The 24,706-nt window shown below is 40.9% G+C and overlaps 1 protein-coding gene across 4 annotated transcripts in view; it reads left to right on the top strand.

The window, feature by feature from the left end:
- The window catches only part of reln (reelin), a 146,366-nt gene that overhangs the window by 97,837 nt on the left and 23,823 nt on the right, over nt 1–24,706 (top strand). For all 4 annotated transcript variants that reach the window (XM_057348039.1, XM_057348037.1, XM_057348038.1 and 1 more), the window contains exons 17-30: nt 774–840; nt 941–1,174; nt 9,313–9,474; nt 9,764–10,000; nt 10,238–10,430; nt 10,515–10,627; nt 10,954–11,091; nt 14,098–14,284; nt 19,479–19,684; nt 19,769–19,940; nt 20,244–20,450; nt 20,891–21,126; nt 21,666–21,823; nt 24,449–24,662. In XM_057348039.1, coding sequence (XP_057204022.1) covers nt 774–840; nt 941–1,174; nt 9,313–9,474; nt 9,764–10,000; nt 10,238–10,430; nt 10,515–10,627; nt 10,954–11,091; nt 14,098–14,284; nt 19,479–19,684; nt 19,769–19,940; nt 20,244–20,450; nt 20,891–21,126; nt 21,666–21,823; nt 24,449–24,662 — 2,524 coding nt within the window. The remainder of the gene's footprint in view (nt 1–773; nt 841–940; nt 1,175–9,312; nt 9,475–9,763; nt 10,001–10,237; nt 10,431–10,514; nt 10,628–10,953; nt 11,092–14,097; nt 14,285–19,478; nt 19,685–19,768; nt 19,941–20,243; nt 20,451–20,890; nt 21,127–21,665; nt 21,824–24,448; nt 24,663–24,706) is intronic.

A 24,706-nucleotide genomic window follows, 5' to 3' on the forward strand; every position in this document is an offset into this window, starting at 1 on the left:
CGGGGAAAAACTCTGGAAAGGGCTCGGGGAAAAACTCTGGAGAGGGCTTGGGGAAAAACTCTGGAGAGGGCCCAGGGGAAAAACTCTGGAGAGGGCCCAGGGAAAAAACTCTGGAGAGGGCCCAGGGAAAAAACTCTGGAGAGGGCTCGGGGAAAAACTCTGGAGAGGGCCCAGGGAAAAAACTCTGGAGAAGGCTCGGGGAAAAACTCTGGAGAGGGCTCGGGGAAAAACTCTGGAGAGGGCTCGGGGAAAAACTCTGGAGAGGGCTCGGGGAAAAACTCTGGAGAGCGCTCAGGGAAAAACTCTGGAGAGGGATCGGTGAAAACTCTGGAGAGGGCTCGGAGGAAAAGTCTGGACAGGGATCGGGAGAAAACTCTGGAGAGGACAATGAAGACAGCTCTGGGTCTGTGGCAGTCCGGTGTTGGTAAAGGGGATCAAACTCTAATAACAGGCGATCCCCCAGGGGGAGCTCGGGAACTGAGAGGCCATGGGGCTCGTGAGTGGTGAAGCCGTGGTGCTCGGGTGCGGAGCGGCTTGGAGCCTTGGGTGCATAACGACTTGGAGGTTTTGGTTACATCGCCGTGACTTACATTTACTAATACATTTTTTAAATGAGCTACTTGTATTGAGATTGATTAACATTAATAGATGCTGAAAAACTATATTACTTTTGTCACAACCTTTTTGTAAAGTTTTACAATTTCAAGTGATGAAAAAAAAGATTGATTGTTTTACAGGAAATAAACCACTGCTTGTTGATGTGTGTGTTTCAGTTTATATCGGGCCGTCCTGTCTGCGTTTCTGTTCGGGTAGAGGACACTGTTCACGCACAGGCTGCAAGTAAGAACTCCCTTCATTCACATCAATAGATAAATGCTGTTTGAATGCTAAAAATCATTGTCTCATTTTCTAAAATATCATTTCATTGATATTTCTTTAGGTGTGACCCAGGATTCAGCGGCCCAGCATGCGAGCTTGCTTCTCAGACCTTCTCTGCATTTCTGTCAGAGAGTTTCTCAAGCGTGAGACTGTCGTCCTATCACAGCTTCTCTTCGCTGCGAGGGGCAGAGGTCAGCTTTGCATGTGGGGTCTTAGCCAGCGGCAAGGCCTTGGTCTTCAACAGGGACAGTAGAAGACACATCATTACAACACCACTGGACAGCTCACAGGCCAGGTACACACACCCATCTCATTGGTTGGGTTATTATTTTAGGAACCCCATTTTGTCTGTGGAAAGGATTGAATATACAGTTGGGATGAACAAGTTTATTTGACACAAGTAACGATTCAGATTAGGAAGAAGAGCCATCAGAAATGTGTGCTGTTGTGGGGCCTAACAGATCTAAAAACGTATATTACTTGAACTGGTCAGGTCACACAAGCAAATGTTGTGTTAACCAAAGTCATTTAGTGTATTTAAAGGGATAGTTCAACCAAAAATGAAGGTTTTGTCATGATCATTTACTCCCCCTCAGATTGTCTCAAACATGTATCAATTTCTTTGTTCTGCATAAGGGAAGATATTTGGAAGAATGTCAGTAACCAAACAGATCTCATCCCCGCTTTACTCCAATAGTATTTATTTACCCTACTATAGTAGTAAATGGGGGATGAGAACTTTTTGGTTACTGACATTCTTCCAAATATCTTGTGTTGTGTTCAGCAGAACAAGGTCATTTATACAGGTCTGACGGCCATGATGGCAAAAGGTTTGCTACATTGGGTCTGGATTTTGGTGGGCTAACATTAACAAATGCCCAAAGTGCCATCAGATAAGGCTGCTAGGACAACCGCCAGAGATCTCTTACAGGGCAGGATGCAAGACCATCTGGTGCTATAACTATTTGTATACAAGGTTAAAAGATTTGAAATGTAAGAAGGTAATTTGCCTAAACGTTCCTTAGCAATAAATATATACATATGAACATGGGTGGCATTTAACTATTGAGTCCGGGGGGCAAAGAAAAAACATCAACAGCCTTTTGAGTACCTGCATCATCAAACTATTTGCAGAAATTTTAAACAAGCAGATTTAAATAATAACTAAACAACAAAACAGCCGTACCTTAGTAAAGTGCTAAAAAGCGCTTAAGTGGATTTTCGCTTAAAATGCGTGCAGCTACACCACGATAGGATCCTCGCATACTCGCCGCACCATCGTAACATTGCGCTCTCAAATTGGAGATGTCAAGATTGAAGCTTGTCAGTACATTCTTTAATAGAATGGCTAAAGATTCACCATCTGTTTTGTCAGTAAGAAAAAATCCAATGAATGATTCATGGACAGCGAGGTCTCCGTCGACACATCTTAAAACCTGTCACGGTTCCACCGTCTTGTTTATGAAGTTCTAGTCGTGTGGTGGGATCGGGGCAGAGTCCTTGGGTTTTATGTGGGAAGGCCATGAGATGTTTATGTTTTTACCTCTCATGTGTTTTTCCAGTGTCTCGTCTCTGTTCCCGCCATCTCGTTTCCTCGTTATCCTTCCCTAAGTGTTTGATTACCCACACCTGCCCCGTGTCGTTATCCCTCGTTTGTCTTCCCATAAAATACCCTCTTGTTTCTTTGTCTTGGTCTCGTGGATTGTACTGTGTTCCGTGTATGTGCATGTACTGCATTGTGTTTGTGTTGATGCTCGTGCCCGTGTTGTCACCAGTGTTCCTGTTCCTTGGCCTGTTCGTGTTTTGTGAGTTTTTGCCTTGTATTATTTAAGACGTTTGGTCGTGTCTTTGAGTTAGTTTATTTGTCTTGTTTTCATTTTTGCCCCCTCGTGGGAAGTCTCTTGTTTTATATATATATATATCAGTTTCGTTTTCCCCATTGTGGGTGTTTTTGTTTGTGTTTTGTAAAATAAAAGTATCTGTTAACCCCTTCACTGCCTGCCTGCGCTTGGGTTCTCTTCCACCACGCCTTTTCGTGACAAAAACCACTGCAACTTGTTCATGTCTACTTATCTTGCGTTTCATCCGTGATAAGTGAAAAAATTCTGTCTTCGTGCACTCTTTGAATGATGTCGCTTTTAACCTGGCCAGCCATTATATTGATCAACTCATTTTGGTTGTCAGCTCTTCTTAAATAGCCGGTCAATTAGTTGGTTGTCAGTGGCCCTTAAAGGCAGGGTAACCGATTTCCGAATTATGCTTTAGACAACAGAGTCGAGCCGAGTACCAAAACAACCTTGTAGCCCAGGGGTGTCCAAACTACGGCCCGCGGGCCATCTGCGGCCCGTTGTCAATCCTGTGGCGGCCCGCGAGGGATTTAAAAAAATTATACAGATCTGGCCCGTTATAGGGAAAAATAAATGAAATTCACTAAATAACCATCGGGTGTCGCTATCACATGCAGCCAAGGCAGTTAGTACGTAAGATGTACGTATTGTAATCGGGCTAAAAAACAACAAATTATTGTTGATCACATTTTGGTAAGTCATGGCGCAACAAAGAAAACGGAAAATCGAAAGTGAATGCAGGAGATTTCAAACACGTTGGGGAAATGAATATTTATTCACTGAGGTCAGCGGGAAAGGAGTCTGTTGGGGTGATGAAGGAATAGACTGATGTTTTGTTTCATAATGTCTTTTAACATTATTTCAAATCTTACACTGGTGCCGAGCGCAAAAACAAAAGGTGAAACAACTGGAAGCTACCTTGTCAGCACAACAACAACTATTTTTTCGTGCTAATAAAGCACAGACAAATTCTACATTAGCTAGTTATGAGGTAGCTCACCTAATAGCGCAGCACGGAAACCCCTTCACTGACGGCGAATTTGTGAAGGAGTGTCTGATGAAAGTTGCCACTATAATTTGCCCAGAAAAGATGCAAGATTTTAAAAACATCAGTCTTTCAAGGAACACAGTCGGACGGCGAATTGAAGACTTGTCGGCAAATCTAAAAGAACAAGTGACAGAAAAAGTACCCCGTTTGATTTTTACTCAATTGCGTGTGATGACAGCACTGACTCGACAGACACTGCACAGCTGTTAATTTTTTCGAGAGGTGTGGACAGTGATTTTTGCATTACAGAAGAGCCTGAAGAGTACAACAACTGGAAAAGATCTTTTTGAAGCCGTATCATGTGCGATTGAGAGCATGAATCTCCCTTGGGCCAAGCTCTGTGGCATTACAACGGATGGAGCGCCATCCATGATCGGCGAGCGGAAAGGAATGGCTTCCATGGTATGCAACAAAGTTCGCGAAAGTGGAGGTGAGGCTGTAAAAATGCACTGTATCATACACCAGGAAGCGCTCTGTGCCAAAGCCATCCAGATGGACGATGTGATGACCACTGTGGTGAAAACTATAAACTTGATTCGTTCAAGAGCGCTCAACCACAGAGAATTCCGGGCATTTCTGTCTGATATTGACGCAGAATACGGTGACGTAATATATCACTCTAACGTGCGGTGGCTGAGTCGCGGCTCGGTTCTACAGCGATTCTATTCGGTGGGGTCTGAAATTGACCAGTTTTTGAAAAAAAAAACCTGACACTTGATCAACTCAATGACCCTGACTGGCTGGCAGACCTTGCTTTTTTAGTTGATTTGACCAGTCACCTAAACGCACTGAATAAAAGCCTGCAAGGCAAGGACCAGCTGATATCCGAAATGTATGCGCTCTTGAAATCCTTATCAATGAAGCTAAGACTTTTTGAGAGACAAATCAGTGACCGCAATGCTGTGCACTTTCCTAGTTTGGCCGGAATTATCTCGAGTTTTTCAGACTCCAACATCCTTGGAAAAATTGATAAATATTCGATAGTGCTCACATCTCTAATCACAGAATTTAATCAGCGTTTTCAAGACTTTTCCGCTATTGATAACGACATCAAACTGTTCTCAACCCCTTTATCTGTTAACGTAGAAGAAGTGCAAGAGAATGTGCACCTGGAACTCATTGAACTGCAGTGCGATGATTCTCCTCGCAGCCGCCACCAGCTTCTTCCCGTGCCTGAGTTTTACAAGAGTTTGGAAACATACAGATTCTCCTTAATCAAACGTCACGCACAAAGGATGATGAGCCTGTTTGGCTCCACATACATATGTGAGCAAACATTTTCGCTGATGACGCTGAACAAGAGTCCACTGAGAGCCAGTCTGACTGACAACCATCTCTGTGACCTGCTTCGTATCTCTACTACACGACTTACGGACTTGACATCACTTCTGAAATCCAAGGCACAACATCACTGTTCACATTAATAAAGTTAATGGTGAGTAAAAGGAAAAATATTGAAAGCAATATTTTGTAATGTAGCCTAATGATTCCTAGGTTAAAAATGTATGTAATATCATGGGGCATATATAAATATATATTTAGCACACACATAACATTTTTAGAAAATAGCACATTTAAAATATAAGTAGACAAAGACAAATTAATGGCAATAAATCAATTAGCTTGTCTAATAGTAGCCTATTATTATTATTACAGACATGCGGCCCAAGACAACAGACATTTTTTTGCACCTGGCCCCCAGCAGAAAAAGTTTGGACACCCCTGTTGTAGCCAATCAGCAGTAAGTTGCACAGTGCACAGGACGGACATTAGTTGAGCCGAGCGCTGACGAAAGCGAAAGATGGGGTAGGGGTGTGCTTGTTTTGGTGATTTGAACATCAACAATGGCTAAGAGAAATCGGACAACCCGCCTTTAAATCCATCAACTGCAAAAAATGTCCCTGATTTTCCGATCCATCTGTTTCGTCGTGACCATGAAGAGCAATACCGGAGTGACAGCAAAAGAGCAAAGTCTCGCATATTTTTTAAAAATATGGTCTGTTCTCATTTACTCTTTTTGCATGTTCACTGCTTATTTGCGTTGCTACGCTTCCCGTTTTAAGTGTCTGTAAGTGACTTTTCATTTTCAAACCTGCAGAAATGTGCAGGCTGCTCTTCTGATGTTCACTGAATTTTCATCCTGTAACATGAATAGAGTTTAGTGGGCTGTGCGTCAGTAATAACGGTCCGTGGGGAAACGCAGTGCTCCGTGTGTACTGTAGTTAAATGGATTAATAAAAGCTTCGAGGCAACAAAAATTGCCTCAATGATTTTTTTGTATTCGAATAACTCAAGGAATCGTTCCAGCCCTAGCAGGGGGACACCAATAATCCTCTCAGCAGTTCTGACTGTTCGTTGCAGTGTCTTAATGTCTGATTTAGTAGCTGAACGAAACCAGACAGTTATGGATGAGCACAGGACAGACTCGATGATGGCCGAGTAGAACTGTGTGAGCAGCTCCTGTGGCATGCTGAATTTCCCCATGTTGACAGCATCATCAACAGTCCTGTTTGCTCTGTAGGCGAACTGAAGAGGATCCAGCAAGGGTCCAGTGATGTCCTTCAGGTAGGCCAGGACCAGTCTCTCAAACGACTTCATAACCACAGACGTGAGAGAGACAGGTCTGTAGTCGTTAAGTCCAGTGATTTTGGATTTTTTGGGGACCGGAATGATAGTGGAGCGTTTGAAGCAGTGGGGAACTTCGCACAGCTCCATAGATCTGTTGAAGATCTGTGTGAAGATGGGGGCCAGTTGGTCAGCGCAGACTTTTAAACAGGCAGGTGAAACACCATCTGGGCCTGGAGCTTTCTTGGTCTTCTGCTTCTTGAAGACCCGGTTCACATCCTCTACACATACCTTAAGTGCAGGTAGAATGGTGGGGGAGGCAGGAGTGGGGGTTGTACGGGGTGGGTGAATGTGTGAAGTGCAGATCAGATCAGAGCGGGTGTGGAGTGTGAGTCTGTTTTTTTTTCAAATCGGAAGTAAAACACATGCAGATCGTCAGCCATTTGTTGATTCTCCACAGACTGTGGGGGTTGCGTCATGTACTTGGTGATGTTCTTCAGACCAGTCCATACTGACGACGGGTCGTTGGCCGAAAACTGGTTTTTCAGCTTTTCAGAGTAGACTTTTTTAGCCACTCTGATCTCCTTTGTTAGTCGGTTCCTGGCCTGGTTGAGATTTTATCCCCACTTTTGTAAGCATCCTCTTTGGTGTGACGAAGCTGTTTGAGTTTCCCAGTAAACCATGGTTTATCATTATTGAATGACAAGAATGTCCTGGTAGGAATGCACATATCCTCACAGAAACTGATATATGAAGTCAGTCTCTGTGAGCTCGTCCAGATCGGTGGCTGCAGCTTCAAAGACACTCCAATCAGTGCAGTCGAAACAGGCTTGTAGATCCTGCTCTGCTTCATTAGTCCATCTTTTTACAGTCTTTGTTACAGCGGTTGTCAGTTTCTGCCTGTAGGTTGGTATGAGATGAACTAGACAGTGATCAGAGAGCCCCAAAGCTGCTCATGGGACAGAGTGATATGCATCCTTAATAGTAGTGTAACTGTGATCCAATATATTCCTGTCTCTCGTGGGACATGTAATGTGCTGTTTGTATTTTGGCAGTTCACGGGACAGATTTGTTTTGATAAAATCGCAGAGGATGATTAAAACAGAGTCTGGATACTTGCTCAATTTCTGTGCTGCGCTCACGCATGCGTCTGGAGGAATGTACACATTCGCGAGGATGAAAGAGGAAAACTCCCGCGGCGAGTAGAATGGTTTACAGTTTATGAAAAGTGCCTCTAAGTTAGGACAGCATACCGATTTCAGCGTTGTTAAATATGAGCACCAACTTTCGTTGATGTAGAAACACAATCCACCTCCTCTCGTTTTCCCCGTTAACTCCGCGATGCGATCCGCCCTCAACAGCTGGAAGCCCGGCAGGTGAAGCGCGTTGTCAGGAATGGCTTCACTTAGCCAGGTTTCAGTGAAGCACAATGCAGCAGAGTTTGAAAAGTCCTTGTTGATACGGGTGAGGAGAAGTAGTTCATCCGTTTTGTTAGGAAGGGAACGGACATTCGCAAGATGAATGCTTGGGAGCGCTGTTCGAAAGCCACGCTCGCATAGCTTAGCCAGTGCACCAGCGCGCTTCCCTCTTCTGCATTTGTTCGCGCGTTTGAACAGCAGCGCTGTACCTCCGACTAGAATGTCCAACAAATGTCAGAATAAATCAAAAACTGGAAAAGTATTGTCTGGGATGTATTGTTTAATGTTAAGGAGTTCGTCTCTGGTAAACATTATTAAAGAAGAATGACAAAACACAGAACAAACAAACAAAAACAGTAGAAGGATTGCGGAGCTCATCGCCGTGGCTGCCATTCGCAGCGCCATCTTGAATCGTGTACTAGAATCGTTGAATCGTTATTAGACCTTAGGTAGAAAACAGAGAACTTACTGCCATTCATCAGTCACCTATATTTTCTATTCTTTGCACTTTACTTTCCAACATTACTATCAATAGCATTTTAGTACTGTTTAGTAGTTGTTAGTTCTTCTCGTATAGCTTTTGTTAATAAACTCTATTTTCATGAATCTGTGTCTTCCTTGTGTTGATAATACAGTAAAGGGCTCTACAAGTTAGCTGAATCTATAAACCAGGTGATTTACTTCCTCCAATTTACATATATTTTTATTTTATGATCTATTTGGATCATTTTTACTGTTAGTGTGAAATTCTCTACATAGTGCCCCGATTTAGACGGAGGGAGTGGTCATCTCACACACACACACACACACTTGATGTGTTGTGTGACCAAACTCACAATGTGTCTTGTGTATGGCTCACTACATTATTTTGTGCCCGTGTGAAGATCACTACAGATGTATAGTCATTTTTTAAAAGGATTCATTTCATGATGTGTGTTCACGATGCATGAGCAGAGAAGGGAACAGATATACAGTACAGTATATTTTAGTCAAGTCACACATTTCAGTGTTATGTAAGCAGTTGATGTGACATTGTGCATATTTGCGGTCAGTTGGAAAGGTGCTGTTTGACATATAATGATGTACTGTTATGGTCGTTTCTGAATTACCATTCACCAGGGCCTGATACCAAGCTCATGTACTCGTACTCATACTTGTAAAGATACACCGACACCAAAGACCGATACCTCATGTGACATACCTGACAGAACTGACTGAAATTTGAAAGTTTGTGATAAGTACATAAAACTGTCTTTTTTCATAATGTGTTTGAGGCGGAGTTGTTCGTAATAAGAAGATATTCTATTTTTATTAGTTTCAGTGTGTTGTGCTTGGAAAATTGCCACCTCACCAAAACATTATACAGGTACAGGCATCAGTATTGGTATTGGCAAGTACCAGAAAAAATATCAGTACTAGTACTCAGTCTTTAAAAAGTGGTATCTGGGCATCCCTAGCCCTAGTGGTACATGAATGTGTTAAATACATCAAGGTTTCCAGATGTTGCCATTAGTGCACCATGATACTAGCTCATGATTTGTTTCATTTTTTGTAGGTATCTCCAGTTTACTCTGAGATTAGGCAGTCGTAGCATTCTGAGTTCATGTCCTGCTCCAGATCAGCCAGGAGAGGGCGTCCTCCTGCATTACTCCTCAGATAACGGCATTACCTGGACACTGCTGCAGCATTACGCCTATCAGGGCTTCCATGAGCCCAGGTAGACCTCACTCAACACGTTAAACATTCCATGGACTTCTATTGTTTTAATACACAGCTATGTATAAGCTCTATAAAACCCTAACCCTAAAAGAAAACGTTTTACTATTTTGAAAACTTTATTTTAACACATAACTCCATTTTGCTCAAGTTTGTCCGGTTTTGGGTACAGCTTTGTCCCCAAAATATGGTTGAGTGACCAAAATACACATGCCTGAGCTTAAGCCTGCAAGCTTTAAGACCCCTTTGATTCATTTAATTTATCAGTTAAGTTGCATTTTTCCTCCTAGAATTGTATCTGTAGAACTCCCTCCCGGGGCCCGTAAATTTGGGGTCCAGTTCCGCTGGTGGCAGCCGTACCACTCGGGGCGTGGACAGGACGTTTGGGCTCTTGATGAGATCAGCATGACCTCTGTTCTCTTCAACATCATCAGCCTGGACTTTAGCAATGTGCTGGACGTCACTCAGAGTCTGGGCTTCTATCTGGGAAACGTACAGCCTTACTGTCAACATGACTGGACTCTCAGGTACCATTTTCTTCACAGCACACACATCTTTTATTTTGCTTTATCCTATACTTTACACCTGCCTTTGATGTTTGGTGACAGACATGGTTTCAAATGCCAGAAGTCTGTTTCTGATGGACCAGCTATTGCTTTGTATTCACTCTGAATATTTTGGCAAAGCTTCGTACTGCAGACAGTTTGAGCTGTGTGGGAAGTTTATGATGAAAGTGCAAGACACTGAGGTAAATGTTCGCTCAGTTTCTCAGGCGATCACGGCACGGCCTCCAGTATTCGCTATGTGGAAACGCAATCCATGCAGATCGGAGCATCCTATATGATCCAGTTCTCATTGGTCATGGGCTGTGGCCGAGAGCCGTCCCCTTACATTGACACGCAGGTTCGCCTGGAATTTTCCACCAATCATGGTTTGACTTGGCATCTTGTCAAAGAGGTGAGAACTAGAGGTTGATGATGAAGAGCTGCATGCATTCGTGGCAATGTGTTGATGAGTATTCCTGTTGTTTGTGGACAACAGGCCTGTCTCCCAGGAATGCCGAGCTGCTCAGAGTTCACTGCTTCCAGTGTGTACCATCCCTCTGAATTCACAGACTGGAGACGGATCACTCTTCCACTCCCATATAAAACCTGGTAAGTTGTCATCACAAACAACCTGGAACTGATGCTTTTTCGACATGCTTGCATGTTCAGAATTCTAGCAAATTTCACCATTTCAAATAAAATTAAGATTTGTAAATCAAGATGTATTTTCCTGAGCAACATATCATATTTCTGCCACATCTTGGCCTGTCTTTCATGAAGTTCTGTGGAATAGTGCTGTACTTTACCAAAGCCAAGCTTCAGCTACTAGCTTGTCAAAAGATACAGCAAAGAATGTTGGTTGTACTGTGTACAAGTCCTTGCCTCATGAGATGCTGACATGTCTTATCCTCTGTGATGTTTGTTTCTGGCTTTAGGTCAAGTGCGACACGCTTCCGATGGATTCAGAGTTACTATCAGGAACAGGATGAGTGGGCATTAGATGACATATATATCGGGCAGCAGTGTCTTCAGATGTGCCGTGGACATGGCTGGTGTGATCACGGTCACTGCAGGTCAGTCAGAAACACTGGGACACATAAACAAAACAGCATTTTGAAACATAAACCATCATTTCCATGTAAACAAATCGCTTGGTTGAGCATGGCTGGGTTTATTTAGGTTTTGTTGATCTATTTAGGACACATGTTAATCAACTGGCTTGTTGGGAGTTGAAGCTGTGCTTTTTTTGTTTGTCTTCTGCCCTTGACCTGAATGTGATCACCCAATCTGGATCTCCCGATAAAGCGTAGCTATTCAACCAATGGCCTATCTCACGAAGCGAGGTGAACAAACACTGAGTTGCAGAGTAAGTTTTGAGTTGACAAAACCAGACAAACCCAACCTGGATTAGATCAGGTTCAGCTGTAGCACAACGCCTGATATAAACTTTCTCTGTAAACTCCAGTTTGATCCAGAGTTTGTGAGGCGCGTGCACCTGAAAGTGTGACACTTGCGACAAACAGCCAATCACAAGGAACATGGAAAGCATCATCAGTTTGATTGACTTATAGCGAGTATCAGCGCAATTCACTTTTCTGTTGAAGATGACGGGATCATTATGAAAAAATATCATGAATTGAAACACATTTACAAGGCAGGAATAAACACGGCTGCAGTGAAAGTTTGAGAAGGCAACTGACCATATCAATGCAGAATCAACTGAATTTAAATTATTTATATAGGTTTACAATAAGATGAAAAGATAATATGTATGCTTCATTACTTTAATATGCTTTGTACATTAAAGTTTATGTTTATACGAATATAGTTATATGAATTTAAATGCTATGTTAATTATCAACTCGTATAATAATTATATGAATGTGTTTTGAATTATACTCAAATGTAAATACACAATACAAATAAACACAAGCAGCAAAATATTTTCCCTCTAACATCTTATCACTTTAAACTTTTTTAATTTGGAGCAAGAGACACATGGGGAGTGGCTTCACTGCGTCAGATATATGTCACTTTCTCACAGCTGATTGGTCCAGTTTGGGTTTGCGATTTCTAACCCAGAATAAAACCTGCTCCGGAGCAGGTTAGCCGTGTAGCATAAGTTACCATGGGGACGAAACCCGCTCAAAACCAATCCACTTTCTTGAGCCTGAAAACTAGGAGTATGCTCAAACCAAACGTGAACTTTACTGGGTAAAAACCCAAACAAGCTTCGTGATAGTGGCCACAGATGGTGATTTTTAGAAAACAATTGTTAGAAAAATCAGGCATGATTTCCACCCCTGGCCTGAAATGTCATCCTACCTGTCAGATTGACCAACCAGGCATGTCCACATCAATACTGTCATTTGTTTGCACTGTAAAACCAAAAATCATCCTACATATTTATTTAGTACTCGTAGGACAATCTGATACTTTATGGTATTTTGCGCTGTAAGTTTGATTTTATACTGGTAGGATAATGTGATTTATTTCATGCTGTAAACCAGGGATCTCCAACCCTGCTCCTGGAGAGCCACCATCCTGCAGACTGCAGCTTCAACCCTGCTTCAGCACACCTGTCTGTAATTATCAAGCAACCCTGAACACCTTGATTAGATGGTCCAGGTGTGTTCGATTGGGGTTGGAGCTGAAATCTTCTGGGTGGTAGCTCACCAGGAGCAGGGTTGGAGATCCCGGCTGTGAAGTGTTTGATTTTTGTCAATGTGGTTTGTGTTAAACTTTGCGTTCCAGTAGGAAAATCTGACGGGGCAGGACAATTCAACACAACACTGTCACTATGGCGAAAGCAGCAAAATCGCCATGAGATTGTGTTGGATGACCGTATGTTGAGTTAGTCTTGTGTATAAATATCCTCTTGTTTCCTGAGTCTGTTTCTTGTTTCTTCACTGTTTTGCATCTGTTTACAGAGTTTGGTTTAGATTATTGGACATGTTGTTTATATGTGAGGTTTTTGTCCTGAGGGATATTCTCTCACAATATACACACGGATATGGATAACAGGGTGCTCACAATGAAATGTTGTTCTGGACTGGGATCAAGAATCCAAAGATTATTTGCTTGCTTTCTGTGAGGTGATGCAACGTTGCATATTAGTCAGGTACAATATGAGGTAAAACCTTGTTTTCGAGCATCTGGGCTTAATTGGCTGTTATCTTTAGCTTTTGAAACAGCCCCAGTGCCATAAACACAGCTCATTCAGCTGTTCAAGCAAAATGTGAATTTGTGATAGCAGTACTTCAGGTCACCCTGATAGATGTTAAAGAAAAGGGTTTGGTATAGACTGTAGACATGATGGAGCCCAAATAGTCCTTGATGCTTCATCCTTAATTATTTGTGGGAAAACCATTTTTTTTTGTATGTGTCTGCCAGATGAGTTGGGCCCTGACCCAGAGGTCACCGAACATATCTGCAGTGATTTCTCCCATCAGCGCACAGCCGTGAATCTGACTTCTGCTTTTATTGCTGCACATCACTTACATGTGTGAGGGTCAGCTGAGATACGCTGCAAAGAGATTTCATTTCATTTAAAAAGAAAAAAATGACAAAGGTGAAAGATGGGTGTGTTGTATCCTAGCCGATGTAATCAGGTACAAAGGCACAGGCTTGAAACAGCCAGGGCCCTCATGTATTAAATTTGTGTATAAAACTAATATTTCATGCTAAGAATAAACAGGCATTTCTTAAACTGTACACCTGTGACATTTATGAATCAACACTGCAACATTATAAATTCTCCCCAAAATAACCATACATTGAGCTCACTGGGCCTTGTTTTATTATGTGTAGATGTTTATGCGTAGTCTGCATTTGCATATTGCCTTCCAGACATGGTTCAGAAACTAGAATGAAAGATGATGTGAGAAATCTTACAATACTGTAAGAAAGTGACTGTGTTGTTGAATCTGCTGAGATATTTCACCAGTCCCAGTACTGAATGTCCAGCAGGTCTCACCAGTAGACGATTCATCTACGAGCTAGTGACAGATTAACCACACAAATCAGTTTCATGTTATCACACACTAGATTGGTCTTTTCTTCTGTCTTTGTGTTTCCAGGTGTGATGAAGGCTTCAGTGGATCAGACTGCCAGCCGTCCTCCACTTTATCCTCCAGCGTTCTCTCTGACTTTGAGTCTCAGAACACACTGACGTCAACATGGCAGGAGGTCACCGGTGGACAGATCGTGCCTCCCGATCAGGGCTGTGGTGTGGTTTCCTCTGGATCGTCTCTGTACTTCAGTAAGGTAGGATAAACACTGGTTTCCTCAGGTATCTCATACAGTATGTATGTCTGTTGCTTGTAGTGAAATGAGCGAGGCACAGGGAACAGAATTATGAATGTAATTCAGAAGTAGATAAGCGGTGAGTGAGTAGACGAGTTGGTCATCTGTGTGGCGGGCTGGAGAGGAGTCTGTGGACAGTTTGTAAAGTGTTGGGAGCAGCCTTGTCACACACAGAGAAGCCACACAATCCAGTGTGTAAAGTATTGGAGTAACTGTAATTAGTTACTGTACTTGACTATCTTTTTGGCTACTTTGTAGTTTTACTGAGTATCAAAGATATTAGCAACTTTTACGTTCTACTTGACTACGTTTTTGAACAAATATATGTACTCTTTACTCCACTACATTTGTAATAACTAATGCAATTACACAGTTTAACAGTTTATTTCTGCTACATAAGAAGCAATATTGCCATTTACAGGGCACTACAGGGTACTATATCTTCTACATTTTGCCATAAATTACTGAAACATGTCAATGTGGCTTCTTAATATGAATGCAAGGTTATTTTAGTTTACCAAAATGAAAACTTTGAAAACGTTTCTGTTCATTGAAATGAAATAAAATATTGACCCAGAAATTGAAATGTTGCCTCAAAAATAAACTGAAATTTAAAGTTTAAAACACTAAAATTATTGTAATAAACAAAAACTTAATTAATCTTATATAGCAAAATAAATTTAAAAGTAAATTATACAATGACAAAAGCATATACCAAAATTGCTAAAACTTTAAGTAAAATTAACATAAAAAGCTAAAAATAAAAGCTAATTAAAAATATTTATAAAACCAAGTAAAACTGAAAGCAAAACTATAATAACTCTGTGCGAGTGCATTATCAGGTAGTTGATGATGAGGAAAACCAGCATGTCCAGTGCAAAAAGGCTTTGACTTTTTAATATTGGCTTACTTATGAGCACTTAACTGAGACTTGTAATAGAAGTAGACTATGGTGTCGACCCTGATAAATGTGGTTGCTCTCCTCATGAATCAACAGTTTCTTGTTTATCACTGACATGTCTCTTATGCTGTCATTTTTGCTGGAAGGTTTCTGTACTTTTACTCAAGTATGGTTTTCCGATACTCTTTACACCTCTGAAAAAAACCCCACCGATGGAGACGTCCCACATGTTTGCCCACTTATTGTTATATTCGTGCAAATAAATCTGCTCAACACCCCACTAGCCCTCTTTGCTTTGATTTGTACCTGATGTTGGTATATGGAAGTATTTCAATGCCATTAGTCTTTGAAGCAAAAAAGCATGTTGAATTACCACTAATCAAAAATAAAGCTGTTGCATTACCAGTGCTTGTATTTTTAGAGTCTGCAATTCAATATGGTTGTATATTTAAGCTGTGAATATTTCAAATTGAAACATTTCATGCACAATTTCACCGTTAAAAAGTTCAATAATCAAAATTCGCCTTTTAAATTTCACTTAAAAAATTCAACTTGTTATAAAATACAACCTTTAATTTTCGACAGACAATTTTCAGTCCATATTATTTCGGTTTAAAAATTCGCTTCCACAAATTCAGTGGTTCAAATTCGACTTGAAATTCAAAGTTTCACATCCGGGAATCCCAGGAGAAGCAATAGAGCGCCGATTCCGCCAATGCATGATCTCTACCTGCTGCCTGACCGCTTCACCAGCAGGTGGTGCAAGTCGCTTCTGACGAAGACCAAAGCAAGAAATGCAGATACTTTTTATATGTTTGCAGCACAGTCCACTCATCTGCTCGATTAAGTGAATTTATTTGATCTCATAGATCTCTTATGCATCATCAAGAAAAAAATAATTGTTTCTTGTACTGGCAGCTTAGCTCACCACTATCAGCCCTGGAACGGACATGGAGCACGGGGACAATTCCAGGTGGCCTGGAATCAGTGGACTATTCATACATTTATAATATTAATTTAATTATTTAAATATCCTACCCGATCTACTAGTACTGCCTATCTATAGTAAGAGTTTATGTTTGTATTTGGCTTGCTATTTATACGCATTCATTACTTTTTACGTGCATATGATTACCCCTTGGTATGGTGTGGGTTAAGTCGGTATGTACATAAAAAGTGCACGCAAAACACATGCGTATCATATGCACGCAAAATATAATTTCTGTAGCTCGCCAAATGCAAACATAAAATCGTGCTTTTGATAAGCACGATCTTAAGTCATCAAATAATGGTTTGAGTTTCGAGGATGAGAAAATTGTATGTTACAGTCAATTACTGAATCATACTGTGTTTGAATAAAATAAGCTAATTGCATGAAGCTATTTGAATGACACATGCAATGGTATCTGATTAAATGTGCCAGAAAACAAGACAACAAGTTTTTAAATCATTACATTAGTTACATAACACCATCACAATAAACTTAACATTTAAATTCAAATAAAACATTTTATTTCGGTTTAAAACTAAATAGGAAAAATAGCAATAATTATACATTTTAAACAGACAATAGTAGTAGGCTAACTGAAATAGTAATGAAAACAGATGTAAGAACAAGCCATGAACAATTTTTCATCAGAACGTAAAATAATCTACAATATAAATAACAGTCTTTTCTTAAAAACGTAATTGTAAAATATTTAGTAAATGTAGGATATAAATGTAACTTAAACAAAGGAATAACTACACCACTTAAAAGAGAAATATCAATGGAAATAATTATGCCTATACTTTTCATCTGAAATCTGAGAACGCAAACAAAATAAAGCCAATTGTAACCTATTGTATGAACGAATGAATAAAAAAACAAACTGAAATACTGCAACAATAAAGACACCTATACCTAGTTCTGGTATTATGTGAGAAATACGGGGGGACATGCTAAAATTCTCATTGTGTCATTTTGTGCTTTTTGCATTCATATTTAGGGCTCTTCCGCATTTCTGTAGCCTACGGTTATTAAAAAGGTGTAGGCTATACTAATCATCTGGTCTGAAGATTAAGCAACATTAAGCGTTTTAGCATGGTACACCGGCCGTGATGGCGTGGTCCGTGGACGCTAAAGGGGCATAGTAGGCCCTTAGCAAATCTTGCAAGCTTATAACGTTTTTGTTCCACCATGCCACCATACATGTTGTGGATATTCAGCTAAATGTTTAGCGTAAGTTTAAAGAGGGTAAATTTGATAATTTAACTGAACTGTACACATACATTTTAGACACGTACATTACGTGTTTCTCCAACGTGGTTTCAGTGTATTTCTGTGATTTAAAATGCATAAATTTAACAATATGTTGACTTATTATGTGAGCATATAGATTAAAAATTATTATAACATCTGTAGATGTTGCCAAACAGCAACATCTACAGATAGTTGTGTATATTGCCATGGAGCACTCATATTGTTTTCTGACCAGTAATTAAATATATTTTTCACTGCTCGGCCATGCAAACTGACTTGCGTTGAGGTGTATGTTAGAGAGGTCCTCGTGTGTCCCAGTGGCTTCGGGTCTAAAACATTGACAAAATATGCCTTGGGCACAGGTCGTGTCCGATATGGCATCGGGTCTCTGGTAATTTATAATGAATGTGCTTTTACCAATCGCCCCGAAAGACACAAATTAATTACATTTTATGGTTAGGTAAACAACAAATATGTGTTACGCCAAACTTTACAAGACATAATTAGGTTAATATACCGTGATTGACATTTTAGCATTTAATGAACAGACAGCAACTCAAGCAATTAGCGTGTAGTCATACTCGCATGTTCGTGTGTGGCACATTATTGGGAAACGCACACAGCATGCAACAAAAGTTTTTATCTTTGCGCGTATAGATCCATAACGCCGTGAGGTATCTTGCTTGACTGCAGGCTGCACAAGACGTTTCGGGTCTAGTCGGGTTCTAAAGAAAGTGCTGACTATTTTTATCTGGTCTATTTTATCTGGCCTGCTCAAGAAGTTCGCTTGGCTAAAATATCAGTTTTTCTGTCTCGTATTAACAAACGAACGTTTCCACAATTCCACAACATCCAGCATGTTCTGAGAGTCTCAAATTAAAACAAGATCATGCAAGGAAAATAAAAAGAATGTTTATTGAGATTGCAGCTACTTCATATAAACAGAAGCACATGGGAGAGTACGGGTCAATAAGCTCCTAGTTGAGATCTCAGTTATTTGACCGCTTCAAACACAATACATGTCCTGTAAATGCTGATGATGCATTGTATTTATGTGAACACGATGTGCTGAAGTAAAAAATAACTTAATTCCTTCGAGCCAGAGCAGGAAACCTAAAATTTCTGATGTTGATGATGCATAAGAAGAGATCTATGAGATCAAATAAATTCACTTAATCGAGCAGATGAGTGGACTGTGCTGCAAACATATAAAAAGTATCTGCATTTCTTGCTTTGGTCTTCGTCAGAAGCGACTTGCACCACCTGCTGGTGAAGCGGTCAGGCAGCAGGTAGAGATCATGCATTGGCGGAATCGGCGCTCTATTGCTTCTCCTGGGATTCCCGGATGTGAAACTTTGAATTTCAAGTCGAATTTGAACCACTGAATTTGTGGAAGCGAATTTTTAAACCGAAATAATATGGACTGAAAATTGTCTGTCGAATATTAAAGGTTGTATTTTATAACAAGTTGAATTTTTTAAGTGAAATTTAAAAGGCGAATTTTGATTATTGAACTTTTTAACGGTGAAATTGTGCGTGAAATGTTTCAATTTGAAATATTCACAGCTTAAATATACAACCATATTGAATTGCAGACTCTAAAAATGCAAGCACTGGTAATGCAACAGCTTTATTTTTGATTAGTGGTAATTCAACATGCTTTTTTGCTTCAAAGACTAATGGCATTGAAATACTTCCATATTGGCAGCAATGCTGCTGACCCAACACACGCTTTACAACTGGACCATTTCTTACCATTTTGACACGTATCCATCCATCCATCCATCCATCCAAGTCTAAATGTTTATGAAAAAATAATAAAAAGCTTTATGAAACTCAGAACAACCAACAGCCCAATTTACCTGATTATTTCAGTATGCTTTTCCTCATTTGATGTCCATATCCATGTCTTTAACCTTGGCAGAGTGATACATAGACATGAAGAAAACATCCCATAAGAAGCAGAGCATGTAATGCCGTTGATATGTCATTTGAATATATGCATAAATCAGGCGGGGCTGAGACAGTTGGTGAGCTGGGATTTGGACACCGAGTGGGCGGAGTTTGTGCAGTTTTATCTGCGTATGGGTGGAGACGGGGCGGAGTGTAATCAAGCAGACAGCAGAGAGGAGGGGCTTCTGTTGCAGTACAGTAATGACGGTGGAATCAGCTGGGGTCTGATAGCAGAGATGTACTTCACTGACTTCACCAAACCCAGGTGAGAACACAACAATGGCACACGGCTCTGTTACAGTACGTGCGTGTGGAGATACTGATCATGATGTTCTTTGTTTGGCCATAGATTTGTTCATTATGAGCTTCCTCTGGCTTCTAAAACACCCTGCACCCGTTTCCGCTGGTGGCAACCCATGCACTCAGGTGAGGGTTATGACCAGTGGGCCATCGATGATGTCATCATCCTTTCTGAGAGAGAGAAGCATGTGATACCGATGGCTGATCCCACACTGCCTCAGGTGAGCTTCTTCTTCGAGAGCCACACAAGCATTGAACTGCCTCACTAGCCACTGTTGTCCAGTGTTATCCAGTATTAAAGTTGAGATGTAGCACCAAACAAAAAGGCACCATGATGAATGTTTTCAAATACCAAACACGTGGTCTTTCCAACAAAAGTATGTATACATAAAACAACACACACTTCCAATGTAAGTTTAGCTTAAGCGATGATTGTTTTTGGACCGGTTTCTTGAATACTCCAGTTGGTGAACATCGTTCATTTTAAAACAATAAATGACACTGTGCTTCATTTCTCCATGTAGAACTTCTACGAGAAACCAGCGTTTGATCATCCGCTGAATCAGATGGGCGTGTGGCTGATGCTGGGAAATGAGGGAATGGACAAGGATCGGAACGGGAGTTTCTGTGCACCCACACCCTCTGCCATAGTGTTCGGCCGCTCCGATGGAGACCGGATGGCTGTGACTCGAGATCTCTCTCTTCGTCCTGGCTACACACTGCAGTTTAAGGTACGCTGTCAGACTCCTTCATTGCCCTATAGAGGAGAGCTGATGTAGTTTTATTTACGTAAGCTCAACCGCTGACATCACATCCACAGCAATCGAGAGGGTGTTCTTCTGTTCCAGGGGTGCCCAGTACTGCTCCTGGAGATCTACTGCCCTGCAGAGTTCAGCTCCAACCCCAATCAAACACACCTGAGTTGATCAAGGTTTCTGTATTACTTGAAAAGAAACAGACAGTAGATTTCCAGGAGCAGCATTGGACACCCCTGATACATGTTGGCATATGTACACCTGCTGAAGGATGTCTTTGTGTGAGACGCTGAACAAGTGCAAGGACCAAAGATCCTGACATTTTTTCTGCTCGAGGCAATGAGTAATCAGGACGTAATATTCTTCCTGTGGTTTGTTTACTTCTCAGTAATTGTGTGTTGTTCTGTCTTCTGCAGCTGAACATCGGCTGTGAGTCGGTCTTCAGTGCCTCAGCGCCCGTACTGCTTCAGTACTCTCACGACGCAGGCCGCGTGTGGACTCTTGTACAGGAGGCCTGTTACCCAGGATCCCCGGGGGCATGGAGCTGTGAGGGAAGTGGACGTGAACTCCGCGAGCCCACTGTTTACAACACAGGAGACTATGAGCGCTGGACCAGAATTACTGTTATTTTACCACGAATCGTAGCCAGCAGGTACCTGGACACTTGGATATCTCATGCAACATGTGCTGGAAATGGCTGAGATTCACTGGGGGACTCTAGTTGTGATAGTGTAAAGCCATCATTACACTATCATTGCAAAGATGTGGAAATATTTTCTGAAACCCCCCATTTCCAGACCTGGATAATACTCTAAACACACCAAACAGAAACATTTGAAACTTTTACATAACAATTATTTTATTTAGCGGACGCCTTTGTCCAAACGTTAGATTGTGAAAAAGGTGACAGTTAAGATGCAGTTAGTTAGTACACTTGTGTACACTAGTGGCAGAAATGTATCACACAACACATTTATATTGTTGATAGTTTTACCTGTTATTTGAGTTTTGTGGTGTTTATGTGAGTTTTAAAAGTGCATTTTAAAATGTTTGTAGAAAGAGAATCTTTTTAGAGACGCTGAATGAAATAAGGGAGGTGTCATGTAATTATAGGCACAGTTTTTGTTCCATTACAGAAAGCACAGGAACTCTAGAACTTCTGTACATCTTTGTGTTTCTCTCTGTTTTCAGTAAGATGCGCTTCCGTTGGTTTCAGGAGAGCAGTGTACACCGGGATGTCCCTGCATTCGCTCTAGATGGCGTCTACATCTCAGAGCCCTGTCCTAATCATTGCGGGGGTCATGGAGACTGTATCTCAGGGGTCTGTTTCTGTGATATGGGTTATACAGGTAACTGGACCTGTCTTCAGCTTTACACTATCATTGCAATAACAACAACAATAATAATAATAATGCATTTTATTTGCAATGCGCTTTTCTGAGACCCAAAGCCCTACAGGAAAAAATAAATAAAACGAGTCTTAGCCATCTTTTTAAAATGTTCCAAAGTATTTCATATAGTAAAAGGAAGTGTATTTCATAGCTTGGGGGCTTTGAATGAAAAAGCTTGTGCCCCCATGGTATTAAGTTTACATATAGGCTGGTGAAGTAGAAAAGTTTTAGCAGAGCAAAGACAGCGAGAGGAGTCAAAATCACACATATATGCTGGTGCTATCCGATGTAATGCTTTGCATGTTAAAACTAACATGTTTTAATCTATTCTTGATTGGGCTTTAATGGGAAGCCAATGTAACTTTGAGAGAACCAGTGTGATGTGTTCACAAGGAAAGGTACGAGTAAGCACACAAGCAGCAGCGATTCTGCGATAATTGATATACTGATTGACAATCCTATAACGATACATCACGATATCTGCCTGACTAGAAAAACAAAATGCCCATGAAAAGGTAAAATGCAACATTTGTCTCTTTATTCAAGTCCACAAAACGTTTTTCACATATTATCAGCATGAGTAACATTTCAAGTACATTTATACATTTTGGGGCGGTTTCCCGGACAGGGCTCAAGACGCGTCCTAGACTAAAATAAATGTTAGAGCTGTCCAAACTGAAAATAGCTTGCAGTGACATATTTTAAAATACATAAGTGCCCTTGTTTTGTCTCAAAATGCACACCAGTAAAGCTTTTTTGTAAGGCATGATTGTAAAAACTGCTTAAATGTTCTATTTTAACTAAGGCCTAGTCCTGTTTTAAGCTATTCGTTTTCTGGGAAACTGCCCCTTTATGCTTAAATTAAAAGCTTATCTTTGTAATCGGACACATTTAACTCATTAAAAATATTCTTACAAACCTGGTACATATTTAAACATATTTAAATAGTGTTTACCATCTTAAATAAAATAAACCTGAAAACATCTCAGTGCAGCAACTTGCACTAAACCTAAGCACATTAGCATTCATTCTGCACGTAGCATATATTATTTTATGAGCAATGTCCGCCATCTTAAACTCTTTCTCAGAGTAGTTAACATTTGTTTACATTCCCCTCATTTATGTGTTAAGCGCCACCCAGTGGAGACATGATGTAATAATGCTTGGAAATCTATTTAGAGCGTCTTGTTACATTAATTATTTAAAATATCAACGGAGGTGGACAACGATACATCGCCATATCAATATATCGTCCCACCCCTACTGTGAAGTGGAAATAACCACATTAACATCAACAATCAATCTAATATTATCAGCCTTACGAGTAACCGCTACCCTACCAGTAAACAACAGCTTTGTCTTGGAGCCATTCAATTTCAGATTATTTTTTGCATCCAATTACTTATCTCATCTCAACAATTATTCAGAGTAGCTGATGTGTTTCAGACATCAGGGCTAGGGGTGATATAAATTAGAGTATAATCTGCATAGCAGTCATACCCAAAGCCATACTTTCTGATAATCTGGCTAAGTGGAAACATATGTTTGCTCAGTCCCAACACTGAACCCTGAGGAACACATTGACAAACAGGCACAGTATCAGATTTGTGAGTCTAACAAACTGGGCTCGGAAGTTCACGGTTGACGCTATAAGTGGACAAATTGATGCAATACACTTCTTAATAACAATACAGGGAAGTAGATCTAGGACACTATTCGTTTAATTTAGTGACATGACTGTTCCAACAAGATGTCCATATTTTTTAGATCAGTAGTACAATTTAGCAGCAATTTTCTGCGAACATAGCTAGGGCGGCAAATGAGCTACAAAAAGCGTAATGATTGCATAGTACTGATGTTTGGACAACCATGATGATCCAACAAATTAAGTTCAGATAAATAGTACCTTAAAGGGATAGTTTACCCAAAAATGAAAATTCTGTGATCATTTACTCACTCTCAGGTTGTTTGAAATCCCATTTACTGCCATAGTAGGGGAAATAAATAATATGGGAGTCGCTGGAAGATGAGATCTGTTTGATTACTGACATCCTTCCAAATATCTTCCTTTGTGTTTATAAAGTTTTGGAACAAACTGAGGCTGAGTAAATGATGACAGAATTTTCATTTTTGGGTGAACTGTTCCTTTAACATGATGAAGTCTTCAGCTTCTATCGGCAGCTCCGCAATGATCTCCAATAAAATGGCGATAATCCAAACACTTGAGTGGCATGAGAATATCCAAGGCTGGTCAAATTAATCCCACACGGAAAATGATGAAGCAAAAACAGTAGAATCTGCTGTCCTGATTTCACATGTAGAAACAGTAGGAGCAAGCAGTGGAGCCAGTGGAGTTCGACAGCAAATGACATCAGCAGACATACAGTTCCGATCTTGAGCGGCAATCAGACCATTACGTATACTGTTAGGAATACAGATCCAGTTAGGGAAAACAGGGTTTGAGAAGCAGCAGCCACAACGCACCAGCCTCCTCCCCAAAAGCGGAACGTAAGAGTGCTGTTATCTGCGTCTGTTTGTCTAGACGTTTCTCAGTCGAATGTGTATCTGTTGTGTGTGTTCCAGTGGAGGCTGATCGGTCGAGTTGCGTCCCATCTTCACCAAGTCCCACTGAACTAATGGAGGACTTTGAGGGTAAACTTAGCCCGCTGTGGCAAAGCCTGAGTGGGGCACACATTGGGGATGGCTGTGGCACCATCAGTGAAGGCAAAGCCCTTTACTTCAACAGCCCTGGCAGACGCGAGGCCCATACCGTACCCCTGGATACCACCAACACCCGGTCAGGGTCACTCAGTCTTGAGAAAAGTGAAAGTGATATTCGTT

The sequence above is a fragment of the Triplophysa rosa genome, linkage group LG12, assembly GCF_024868665.1.
Source record: "Triplophysa rosa linkage group LG12, Trosa_1v2, whole genome shotgun sequence".
Lineage (NCBI taxonomy): Eukaryota > Metazoa > Chordata > Actinopteri > Cypriniformes > Nemacheilidae > Triplophysa > Triplophysa rosa.